Source organism: Coffea eugenioides, chromosome 8 (assembly GCF_003713205.1).
Source record: "Coffea eugenioides isolate CCC68of chromosome 8, Ceug_1.0, whole genome shotgun sequence".
NCBI classification, from domain to species: Eukaryota; Viridiplantae; Streptophyta; class Magnoliopsida; order Gentianales; family Rubiaceae; genus Coffea; species Coffea eugenioides.
Window position 1 is genome coordinate 44,549,695 of NC_040042.1, and position 13,476 is coordinate 44,563,170.

The window sequence follows — 13,476 nt, forward strand, 5'->3', positions numbered from 1 at the left end:
ATTGGACTGTTGTGATATTGCATGATCGATCTTACTCTGCTTATATTGGTTGCGATTGTGTTTAATGTTGATTAGTTGGTGTATTGACTTTTTGGCAAGCAAGAAAATACTAGTAAATGAAGAAAGGAGGAAGGAAAAGGAAAAGTCGGGATGGATGAAAGGGACACGAGACGACCCGCTCTTTTTCTTTCTTTGTCCTGTTTCCATGCAAAATTTCCCCCCATCTTTCTTTCTTTCTTTCGGAGTCTCTAATGCTTGCTTGTTTTTTGGGTTTGGGGACCGCTCCGAACCCGTCTCAATCTTGAACGCTAAGGCTCGGGAATAAATATGACAAGCCTACAGCAATGATGTTGACCCTACTGCGTCCACGCGCCATTGCCTTAGTGGTTAGTTAGTGCTAGTGTACTATCCGGCTCGGCTCAGCTCGGCTGTTTTCATCTTGGTTTAAGCTTTGCTAGCCTCCTGGCTCTTGTTCCGTGCGTCTCTATAACAGTTTGGATTGCCCATTTTTTTAACAACAAATTTTCCGTATACAATGTTACAGTAATACAGACTATGCAGTAACAAAAATAACTTTAAAAACATCACATCTATACAATATATCAAAAACAACTATAACTATTAAAAAAAATTAAAAATTAAATATACACTATTTTTTTCTTCCATCTATCACCTCCACCCACCACTCCCTCCCTTCTTCTCTCTCTTCTCCCACCCTCTTTTTCCTCCTCTTCTCCTTCCCTCATTTCTCTTTCTTCTGCCATTTTCCTTTCCTTCCCCTTTTCCACCACAATTCCCACCCCTCTCGTCTCCCCCTCCCCGAGTTGTCCACGACTAGATCGAGGAGGGGGGGAGGACTGAGAAGGGAAGGGGTGGAGTTATGGCCGAGAAATGGAGGGGAAAGGGAAGGGAGGAGAAGGAAGAGGGAGGACGAAGAAGAAAGAGGGGAGGAGGAGGAAGAAAGAGAAGGAGGGAGGGGCTGGTGACGGTGACGGTAGCGGTGGTGGGTGGCGACGGTGAGTGATAGACTGTGAAGGGCTGTTTCCAACTACAGTGTTAATTTTTAAAAAATACACTAAAAGGTTTTTAAACTTTAAAAATATCCCAAAATATATTTCAAAAACACTACAAAAAACATTAACAATAAAAGTTTATCATATATACTGTTACAGTAAAATATTTTAAAAACAACCCTGAAAACAATTAATCCAAATGGAGCCGTTGCACTAATATATGAGAAATTTAGAATTATAGGCGTTTGTTCATAGCACAAACTAAGAATGGCTCTTAGTCTCTTATTAATAGCATATTGAATCGCTCTTCTATATGCTATCAAGGGATTTTCTATTTGGATTTTAAGGGCACACGATATAGACGCTAAAAGAAGATGGTGGATTTCACTGTTAATGCTTCAAAATTACTACTACTATTTACTCCTTAAATTGTAATACTTTTGCCAAAAAAAGAAAAACACTAGACCTACTTCTTATCGCGTGCTTGGCACCAAATCAACAAACTTTGCTGGTATTAATTATCTTAATACTGCCAAAGAAAAGGTTCACTAAAGTTGCCCAAGAAATAGAGGTTAACCCATTTTGCGTGTTTGAACTGTTTTCCAATTATCACTTTAATTCCTAAACTAAAGTTTAGGACATTTTATCCTAAAGTCTTAAATTGTCTAATTCTAGTATAATCGGTAATGAAATATACAAAACTAACATATTCACTGTTGCTCTTGTTTAGTAAATAAGGTAACCAATGTTTTTAAATTTGGACCGAAGAGCGAATCGAAAATCCTTTCGTTTTGCAATTCGATCCTCAGTTCAAAGGTTTAATAAATTTATTTATTTATTTTAGCATTAAAAAATTTGAATAAAACTAAAATATTTATTTTAGAAAATAAAAATTTAATAAAAACCGATTGAAAAACCCTATTTTTTTTTTTTTTTACTGCTTATCATCAGTTTAACCGATTGTTGATCGGATTTGACCGGTTTAATTGATTCTTTGGATTATTCGTTGAATCAAACCGACGGCACGATGATTTGCAATTTGACCGGCCAAATAGCCTAGTCCAATCTAGTCCTGAAAACATTGAAGGTAGCTGAGAGTAGTAACTATTCCGGTAGTCTTTAGCATTCTATCAACAATTGGATTAAAGTAGGATGAGTTTAAGATTTTCAAAGAGTAAAGTGTTCTTAATGAAAGTTTAAGAATCAAAATAAGAACTGAGGTATGTATAGTAATCCTTTGAATAATAATATCAACTCAACTTTAGTCTAACCCAACCATCAGCATTATTAAAAAAAAAAACCAAAATTATAAGGAAACAATCAAGTGGTGACTGCTTGAGAATGAAACAAAAAAAAAAAAACAAAAAAGAAAGGGGGAAAAAAGAATATAATCATAACATACTTTTAAATGACCTATTCATTTTTTGTTACGGGAGTGGAATTAAAGGTCCATGGCGGGGGATGTTATTGTGCTAGAGATAAAACATAAAATAAAATAAAATGGGTAGGTATGTTTCAGTTGTCATCAATTATGTACAACCAACTAAATACCAGTACAATCTTTAGAAAATACCAAAAAAATTATGCCAAATATTCCTACTTGTTAAACCATATTTTGGATAGTGCAAGGAAATTGGAAGGTGTCGTCGTGATCAATAGCTAAGTTACTAAGATGTTCTTGCAATGTTTAACACATGAGAAATTGACACTGCTATCACAACAAATTAAGAGGATAACTATTCCCTTCAAAGAAATTATAAATAAAAAAAAAAAACACACACACACACACTACTAATTTTAATAATATTCTTCAGAAAACAACCACTTCCCAAACCCAACAAATTAATATCCTGGCCTTTCCTTCCAGCTCCAACGCGACGTTCCCACCTAAAACAAGAGGAAGAAGAAGGTTTTTATTTTCCTAAATAAGCACTCGACCAATATTTCTCCATGGATGGGACCCGCCGTACCTGATAATTATCTCTGGGTTTGGTGGTCCCTCAACGGACCTCGCGAGTGGAACCCTTTTCCAAGTATGCACAACCTTACACTACTATCTATCCTCAATAAAGTCGCATTTTCCACACCAGTCCCCTATTGCTCTATATATTTTTTTAATTCCCTTCATATATAACATATTGAACTTGCTCCACACCAGCCCCCTACCTACCTTATTTATGTGATATAACCGTAATTTTATCCCATTAACTTGTTCTTGAAAATCATATAATTAATTTGAGAACGCTTTATCAAATTGACATTCATAAGTTGGGGAAGGGGGTTTTGCTTAATTGTTAATACTAGAACAGGAATAACTTTTAAGTTAATACAAGGACAGCATATATTAATCCTCGACCTGTCCACATAGGACCAACTTCAATGTCAAATGCGAATAATTTAAGTCATATTTCACCAACAATGCTTAATTGTTAATACTTGAAAATCTGTTGCTTATTATTTTTTGAGCCAATGCAATGCTTGCTAGCATTGTCCTATTATTGGATGTTAGTTTTCTAAAATTTGAGTCCCAAAATTAGGTTTTTTTTTAGGGTAAATAGGAAGGTTTGAATCCGAGATATCTCACTTACACTCACTTCCGCCGAGCCACCCGATCCATCCCTTTTCCGGAATGGTTATAAATATTCACGTATCAGCACATTATAGGAAAATCTTTTGTCAGGTGAAGAAAGAAAGCGAGAAGTTTTATTGGTCATGCTGGATATAAATATAAAAAAAAAATAGAAAGCAACCCTCTAAACAGAAAATCGAAAGAGACAAAAAAAAAAAAGAAGTAATACAACTAAAATTATACGCAAGATACATACCATTATCAGCCATGGAAGGTCGACAGCTAAATCGTAAGCCGACATTCTTAAGTAACGTAGTTGTAGGCTGTCTCTTAACTAATGGGGGCTCCCACAATAATTGGATACTTTAGTTTTCGTCTCAGCTCAACTAATTGAACAACTGAGTCAAATTAATTGTGTTTCTAGATGGCCGAATTGCTTGATAGCTAGGAATAAAAGCATACGGGTCATGGTTGTTTTTGCTTATCATCCAAAACAAAAAGGAAAAGTAAATGAAGAAAGATTAGTTTTACCCTTAAGTTTGCTGAGGAGATGTTTTCATCAACTTAAGCAACAGTTTGTTGCATGTTTTTCTTCCTTGGGATGGAAGACAAAGGGAGTTTTCATGAATAAACAAGGTCGAGGAAAACTAGTTGTTACTTTCTTAGGTATTTCCTTTGCTTGAAATTTTCACTGTCTGTTGTTAGTTCTCTCTAACAAAAACATGATGATCTCTATAAAATTAACATGTGAAGGCGTAAAACCTGTTTTTTTTTTTTTTTCTTCAAAGAAAAATGATACTACTAGATTTCTATGTGATGCAACACTAGAATATGAGGAATTTATTTTGGCCCAAATAATTTCGAAAAAATTACTTGGTAACCACTAGTTCAATCAGGATTTGAGAGATTGTTTAAAAGAAGGGTTGAAACTTGAAAGATTATCTCAGAGTTTCCAAGCATACATGATTTGTGTCACGTAAGAACAGGAAAAAAAGAAGGCAAAAAACTAACTTCTTTATTAAATGCCCCCAAAAGGTTAAAGTGGAACAACATCAAGATTAACGTGAAATCGCCCTATATTCTCCATGTCGAGTAAAATAAATCTAATTCTAACTTTGAAAAAAAATTAAAATAGATTCCAAGACGGAAGATGATCACATTGACATTACAATTTATCGAATTTAAGAAAATATCACAAACAAGAAAATTCCTCTTATAATTCTAATTACCTAGTACAGTTCCTTTTTTTTTTTTTTTTTGAAGGATAGTTCTTTCAATATTACTGTAACAACATAAGAATGTACTATATACATACACATACATACATACGCTAAAAAGGAAAAAAAGATGAATATTGCGTATGCACCAAAATAAAAGAAGAAGAAGAAGAAGAAAATATTACATAATTGAAAAGGCCAAAAAATCAGGTCGGGCCATAGATAATTTCTAGATAGCACAGCAGCTTTATCTATCAATTATGTTCTCATTAGTGCACCTCTCTCCTCCTTCTTCCCTTATATGGTAATGATTCTACAGCTCCAAGTGACTTCTCCCTTCCCTCTCTTTCCCTCTCCTTCCCTCCGTCCCTCTCAACTCTGAACCCTTTTCTTTTCAAACAACTCAAAAAAAAAAAAAAACAGAAACAAAAGCAATCAGAAGTTGATAACATGATAACACCGGCCCTCTATCCATCCATGAATCCATCTCTCTCATCTGTTGCTACAGTCTAAAATAGGGATAGCATCTTTCTTTTTCTCTGTATCTGTTAAAATCTGCAACTCTACACTACAGCACAGGTGCAGAAAGTTTTGTGTATCAGATCCCAATTTTAGGACTTCTCTACTACCAATAACAGCATAACTCTGTCCCCCTCCCCCCTCTCCCTTTTTCCTTTTTTTATCTGAACTCTCGTCCTCCTTTGTGGTCCTAAAACTCAACCCCACTTTTTCCATCTTTTTTACTTTCATCAGAAACCCTTTTTCCTCATGATGCTCTTTCTCATGACTTCAAAGTTGTGTATGTGACAGCATACATAAAGAGAAGAGAAAAGAAAAGAACATTTCTTCGGGTGGAAAAAGATGCAGGAACAGGGTTTAGGCATGATGGCTGGGAGTGGAAGCGGAGGACTAGGTGGTTTGGGTGATGTTTCAGTGGCAATCCCAGCTGGTGATTATCAAAATAGACAACTTAAGGCTGAGATTGCTACTCATCCTTTGTATGAACAGCTGCTTTCAGCCCATGTAGCATGTCTTCGTGTAGCAACTCCTATTGATCACTTACCTCTTATTGATGCTCAGCTTTCTCAATCTCACCATATTTTAAGATCTTATGCTTCTCAGCAGCATCTTTCCCACTCCTTATCTCCCCATGAAAGGCAAGACCTTGATAATTTCTTGGTAGGTCTCTGGCTTTTTCCTGCTTCTCAATAAAGTTGTGATCTTTTTTGGGGTTTTTGTAATAAAAATCTTTTCTTTATGACGCATTTCATCTTTAAAGGCTTAAAATGATAATCGGTTTTGGTGACCAACGCGACAAAGATAGTACCAGGGTTTTCTTTTATCAAAAAAAAAAAAAAATTCTTTGTTCCTTTTTTATTTCAGTAACAAAAATCTTCTCTTCCTTTCCTTTCTATGCATTTCAGCTGAAAAGAATGAAATAGAAATGGTTTGGGTGATTAGATTCAACAAGGACAGTATTACATGTTCTTCTGTTTCTTTTTTTTTCTTCTGGATTTTATGTGTTTTTCATTTTCAATAAAATCTTGTGGAAAAAACAACTCGTCTTTTTTTTTAATGTATTTCATCCTAAAAAAGTTGAAATAGTTATGGGTTCTTTTCATTGTTCCTTAAATGCAACAGGGGCAGTACTTGTTAGTTTTGTGCTCCTTTAAAGAGCAGCTTCAACAACATGTCAGAGTCCATGCAGTTGAAGCAGTCATGGCCTGCCGTGAAATTGAGCAGAACTTACAAGCTCTGACGGGTAAAGCAGAAGCAATAATAGTTAATCTTCTTTTGTGCAGCATAATATGAGAATACACTACCATAAATGATTATCCGCACAATTTTACTCATCAAGGCCAGTTTTTGTTGCATGGATTATTGGACTTTGATATATATATATATATCAGCTGTTTTCTTTAATCTTTCCTCTTGTGATTTCTTGAATCAATAATTAATGCTGCTGTAGTTTTGTTTTTTTGGGGGATGGTGATGGGATGTGCTGATCTTTTGATTTTGAGATTATTGGTTTGATGATGAGTTTGGTGGGCAGAAGGGATAAGAAAGTTCAATTTGGGGTTCTTAGACTTCTAGCAAGTTTATTTTGAAGGTACAACTAAAGGTGGGTGGGGTGGGGACCTCTCTAAATTTTTAGATTAAAGTTAGGTTAGGAAGGGATTTAGTTGGTTGTCCTTGTAACAAGTAAGCATAACAGCAAGGGTGGCAACAACCGATAGGTCCAATATACCACCATCAAGGCACCAACCGATGAGGGGCTGCATTTGAAAGGAATGGTTAGGTCTTCTACATTTCTTGCCTTGTGTGTTTACTCCCCAATTTGGAAACCTATCCATACGATATACAATGACTAGAGGATCAAATTGATAATCATTTTTTTTTTCTTCTTTTTGGTTTTGGTTTTGATTGACTTCAATATATATGGTATCAGTTTAAGTTTTGACTACTACTAAAACTTCTGAACTAAATCCTTCTCTACTGACTTTCTTGATCTGTGGTGCATGCTTGTGTATAGTGCGGGTAGATAGTCATACTTTTTAGTGCATCAATTTCTTAAGAAATGGAGAAACTTTGGACTTTAAAGTGAGAGGACTGTTTTCGTTGCATGTTTATCTACCTAACAAATTTGTAAGTGAAAGGGTTGGTATAAAATTTGATATACTCAAAGGAGTACTCACTTTTATTATATTTCCTTATTTTTCCTGATTGAAATGCAAACACTTAATTGGTTTTGCCCCTTAATATTTTTTCCTTTGTCTCACCTATACTAGTGGCATCAGAAATAAGTAATTTCTCGCTAGATCTACATAGCTTTATTGGTAGTGATTTATGTGTTGCGTTGCACCATGCAACTCCATGCTTTCTTTAGGTTCATCGTTAGGTTTAGGTAAATTATTCTTAAGGCATACCTAAATATATTTTTTCGAGTTGTTCGGAACATGAACTTCAAGAAATGAGAAAGATAACAGCCCTTCTTCTTCTTTTTTCATAATTCAAATTAGTTTAAGCATTCAATAATTTATCCAGAAGAATTCAAGTGGTTTAATATTTATAAATTCTTCAAAATATTTTTACTTTCTTCTTGTGGTAGTTGGTACTGTTTAATCGGAACTCTGCACATAAATGATCCTACTAAAATCAGTTTCATTTTTATTAAAATAAGTATTCTTAATATATTTTAGTAGAGATAGAAGGTTTCTATATAAATTTTTTTGGTGCTGTCATACGAACCTCCAGTTACAGCTTGTATTTTTCATTTCTTCTTGCCAAACATAAATAAGACTGGCTGCAGCCGCCCTGAGAAATGAGTGGAAACAAGCCATATTTACTTGTGTAGGGTACATTTTCCATCGGAGAAATTTGAGGCAAAAAAACTAATAAGATATATTTCATGATTGTCAATGTCGACGAAAAGAATTATTCAATTTTCCAAGCATAGTTCAATCTAAAAGCTTCAGTCTATAACGAAAGGACCATTCATATCAAGAAAGATCTTGATTAACACAATGGAAGAATAAAACAAAAGGTGAAGCAGTGAGAAAGGAGTCCATTATATCTAGTCACAAATCACTAGTTTATAAATTTTGTCAACATGGATGATGCTACTAAATCCTCTCGCTGTCTAGAGCTCTCGAGACACATGCATGTCAAGGATTAATCACTATCATAAAGGTCACATTCTGGACCAGTCAATTTCCAATGATGTTTGTATCTGTACAGGACTTTTTAGAGGGTTATATCCTTGAAAAGTTAATTAGAAACTCATGGAATCATTTTGCTTTGTCTTTTTTTTTTTTTTTAAAGAAGTTCGTTGAATCATAAAGCATGCCATTCTTGTAGATCTTCAATCCGTTTTGATGTTTTGATTATTAGTAATCCCACTTGATATATTTAGATACTTCTTCGGTGAACTCTTAAGGTTTCAATCTCTATTGGTATTACGCTGAATCCTTGCAGCAGTAAAAGTAGGTTCCCTTGTGTCTTTCTTTTGCCCCTTGATACATTCAGAAGTCGGGGGTTTAACTCTCCTTGCCTTTCTTTTAACAATGAAGGACACATGTAGCCAAAATGGCCACTGGAAAAAACTTTGCCAAACTGGTTGGCTTTTTTTTTTCTTTTTTTTTTATAAAGGTTTTAGAGTAAGCTTGCATCATTATTTTAATTTTCTTGCAATGAACCTGGGGAACCTAGCAATTGTAAATGGTTTTTGTTTCGACAATCAGAAAGTTATGAACTTGAGAATTTGTGAAAGAAAATACAAGAGAAAGGAAAAGGTATGTGTTCAAATTAGAAAGCGTTTCGTAGACAATGTGGCCATCCAGTTACTTGGGGCAGAGCAGAGGGAAACTGCTTAATGGGCTGCAAAACAAAGGTGTTTCGTTCGAAATCAACAAGAATCCGCATTTAAATGAAAACTAGCTTTGGTTGGATACAACTAGACTTGGTTTTTTCTAACTCAAAAACTGATCACGCGTGCTATATACGGGCCTGGTCTGGATGGACTTTAAGCTTCCAGGCTTGTAATTTATGTCAGTGGAACAAATTCTTGATGGTTAATGCTGAATTATAGCAATATAATTAAATACTAATTAAAGTTGCTTTTGGTCATGATATCTTTAATTTCAAAAGTAATAAAAGAATCAGTAACAAACTTCTAGCATCATATGGTCATGCAAGAGTCCATAGTTTGATAATGGTCTTTGTTTGTCAGCATCAGACATGAACATCAGGACAGGTATAGACTAAGACTACCATCTTGAATATAGATGCATGCAATGGGGAAGCTTTATGGTTCCATAATATTGCTAGCGAGATTGATGAATATACAAGTTGTTTGCCAATTATTTGATGAGTGGAAGTTTAACGTAAAAGAATAGGAAATAGAAGATGGCATGTCACGACTTTCCCAATTGCAAGCAGGTAAGTTCTTTAATTGTTTGACTGATAATCTTTCTGTGTAACCTCAGGCATAAGTATTGGTGAAGGAAGTGGTGCAACGATGTCAGATGATGAGGATGAGCTGCAGATGGATTTCTCGTTAGATCAATCAGGAGCTGATGGACATGACATGATGGGATTTGGCCCCCTTCTTCCAACAGAATCAGAAAGGTCTCTGATGGAGAGAGTTCGCCAGGAGCTAAAGCTTGAGTTGAAACAGGTGAATTTTGGGAACTGTCCCTAACCTCAACAACTATCTCTGTGATTGACCTGGAAAATTAACCAGAACTGTGGAACACTACCAGAGACTTTTGCATTGCCTAAAGAGACTCCATCACATGGAAATCTTCAATTGTATCTGTCTTCTATATTCTGATTTCTTGTTGGCAAAAGCTTGCATCAGTGTGAAATTGCAGTCGTTGCATTAAGTACATCCACAACTTTGCAGGGATTCAGATCAAGAATTGAGGATGTAAGAGAGGAAATATTAAGAAAAAGGAGGGCTGGAAAATTACCAGGTGACACTACGTCGGTGCTGAAGAATTGGTGGCAGCAACACTCAAAGTGGCCTTACCCAACTGTAAGTCCAATCTGACGAATATACAATAAGCTAAATCCAGACATCTGTTTACTTAATATTGCCCTAGCAAACTGATTGGGGCTGATTAATCCACACCAAGGAATCAAAGTGGAGACTATACTATTATGTACCATGAATCAAATAAACTCTCCAATACTTCATCTAGGAGCTAGGTCAAAGTTTTAGCATGGAGATTAGTTTTCGTTAAACCTTGTTCTTGAATTCCTTAACCATATGCAGTTGAAAGAGTCTAAGAGTATCGAATTGTTCCTCCTTTTCTGTTTCTAATCCAGGAGCCTAGGGATTAATTATATTACAAAATTTTATGGGCTTAGGTAGAATCTACAGAACTTTGGTTTTCTTGGTTTAATTACAGTAGGAACTATGTCAAATTAACCAAATATGAGTACTTTAGGGGCCTTCCAACTATGGGCATGCCTGTGATTTTAGAGGTGGTATGATGGAAACTTAGATAGGAGTGTCCAATGTTTCTCAGAACTTTATATGTGATCAAGATGCAAGTCTATGCTGCCCTTTCTTGGACTTTGATTTCAAAAAGGCATGAGGAGGTTGGGTGGAAAGAGAGCTTCTTTCAGAAATCAGTGATCCCCTCCCAACTCTATTCTTGCTTTTGCATTCAGGAACACAATTAGTAGCTTGTATCTACTTCTAGTCACTGGTTGAAAGCTAAGTTAAAACCAATAATCCCAATCAAATAGAACTTGATAGAGACTATTCAGTGCTGCCTCATGCTTAGTGATGTAAAATAAGCATGCTCTCTTTGCATTACAGGAAGATGACAAGGCAAAACTTGTAGAAGAGACAGGGTTGCAGCTCAAGCAAATTAACAATTGGTTCATCAACCAGAGGAAGCGCAATTGGCACAGCAGCTCTCAATCTGTTACGTCCCTGAAGTCCAAGCGCAAGAGATAGATACATTTTGACTGGGAAACAAGCGATGCATTTAAATCCATGCTGATATTAGATCACTACTAAGCCAGAGATCCGGACAACAACTTGTGCAAAAACTAAGAAACTGGTAGATAGAGAAGTCATACATCAGGTGAGAGTGTATAATAGCTTTAACATGGTGCCGCACATACATGACTTTAGATTGCTGGGAATTAAGAAAAACTGTCTAACAGATTTCTTTTGTAATTCTGGAATTCATGTGATGGGTATAGCAAGCAATTTCATCTGTTCCAAAAGTAGAAATAAAGTTTGACACTCATGCAATGCAATCAATGCACAAGGACCAGCAAAAGAAAAAAAAAGAGGGGGGGGGGGGGGACAAAATGTCTGCAGAGTTCTTCCTCTTCTCATAATTATAAACTTCAGCTTCATGATTAGCATTTTTTCTCCTTGGTTTCCACGGTCGCTCTAGATGAAATTTTTTTAATAAACAGAATCCCGTTTGTTTGCGTGCATCATTACCGGAAAAGATTATTTGACCTGATAGGAATATAATAGCATTAGCATGAAGTTCATTGGTATCACAGTCTGATTGAAGACCAGCCTGGCAAGAATATTCAAACAAAATCAATCTTTGGCTGGTATCTTGAAGTCATTCAACATTGTACACCTTATTAAAAATAAACAGACCAACCACCTTTAAACAATACCAACCTGTAGTTTCTAATTTAATATTTCTTGCATAGTTTAGGATACTAAAATACTCTAATGGCAATCGATTGTGGATTATCACCAAATGATGTCTTATTATCAGTCCAAAGCGTCATAAACAAGCAAGTCGAAATCGTGTGAAGGTGAGCTAGCTATGGGATTAAATCACTTATATGGTAGTAACAGAAAAGTGAACTTTATATCAAAATAAATTAAAGCAAAATAAAATCTGGAAGCTGTGAAGAAGAGGGACTTTTTTTTTTTTTTTTTTTTTATGATTAAGATTCCAAGGATTACAGCCCATGAATTTAAATTCTCCTTTCTCATTTTCGTTTCTTAAATTCAACCGTTCCCCCTGCTAACAACGCAGGTAAATAATGCGCAGTCTTTGGCCCAAAATTCTTTTCCAGCATAAATTGATGCTGGAAATAAATGTGTGTATATAAGTTTAACTTTCTGACAGAAACTTGCATGACGATTATATTTGATTGTTGGAAATGTGATATAAATATGCAACATTACTTAAAGTTATTATAACTTAATTTCAGTATATGTCGTAATTCGTTCGATCACAAATATGGAGCTACAAAGGGTAGATTATGCTGATCTTCTTCTTTATCTTAATTGACGAAAACTTGCATTGAAAGCAAGATAACTTCTAAACTCGGGGCTTTTAACACATATGAATCGGTAAAAAATTAAGCACAGACCAGTGGTAGAACTTTTTTATCCACATACCTTGTAGTTAAATCTTTCTCCACATCAGTATAATTAATAGCATGTTCACTACTTTCCTATGAATAACTTATTTCATTTTATGTTTGGTCAATAGCTCATTAATGCATTGCACCTAGTCTTTATGATGTTAACCACGTAGGTAAGTATGTATTTTATTAGAGGTGAGGGTTGGATTGGAATGGGTAATATAGTGGGAGGGATTGTGAGCACGGGATCACGAGTTTAAAACCTCTCACGTACAAAAAAAAAAAAAAGGATAAAAGTCTATATTTTATTATTCCTTAATACCTCGACGCTTAAAAAGATCAAGTTAGAACTGGTTTCCTAGAAATAGAGGGACGGGTTTGTTAAAAATTGTATTACGAAATGGAGAGGAAGTGGAAAATGAATAATCTTACTTCTAATTTTGCTTTTCAAATGCCAACTTTACACGATCAATTGAAATCATTTCAATTCTTTATTCTTAACTTGACGATTGTCTTTATTCACGTTAACTTGACGATTGCTTTAGAGACGTCTCAACAATCTTTATCCTTAACTTGACAAAGCTATTGCTCACTTTGCACTCTTTAACTATTCTTAGACCGCATTTCATTTTACGTGATATACTAACTTCAATTTCTAACATTTTGCAATCTACTGCAGTTAACTAGATTTCAATAAATTGGAGTAGATTTCATCCAACCCGTGAGTGGTAAAGAGACCCTTTCAACACTTTCTATTATTTTTTTTCAATATCAAGAAATTAAGATGCCAAATTGCCCTTCAGGTCAAAGCTAA

General features: G+C 35.2%; 1 protein-coding gene across 1 annotated transcript; it reads left to right on the forward strand.

Annotated features, from left to right (window-relative positions):
- Nucleotides 1-5,111: 5,111 nt before the first annotated feature.
- On the forward strand, nucleotides 5,112-11,576 carry LOC113780981 (homeobox protein knotted-1-like 7). Its single transcript, XM_027326788.1, has 5 exons — nucleotides 5,112-5,978; nucleotides 6,441-6,561; nucleotides 9,785-9,975; nucleotides 10,204-10,335; nucleotides 11,128-11,576. Exons 1-5 carry the CDS (start codon nucleotides 5,661-5,663, stop codon nucleotides 11,266-11,268), a joined length of 903 nt encoding a protein of 300 aa, XP_027182589.1. The 5' UTR covers nucleotides 5,112-5,660; the 3' UTR covers nucleotides 11,269-11,576.
- The last annotated feature ends 1,900 nt before the right edge of the window (nucleotides 11,577-13,476 follow it).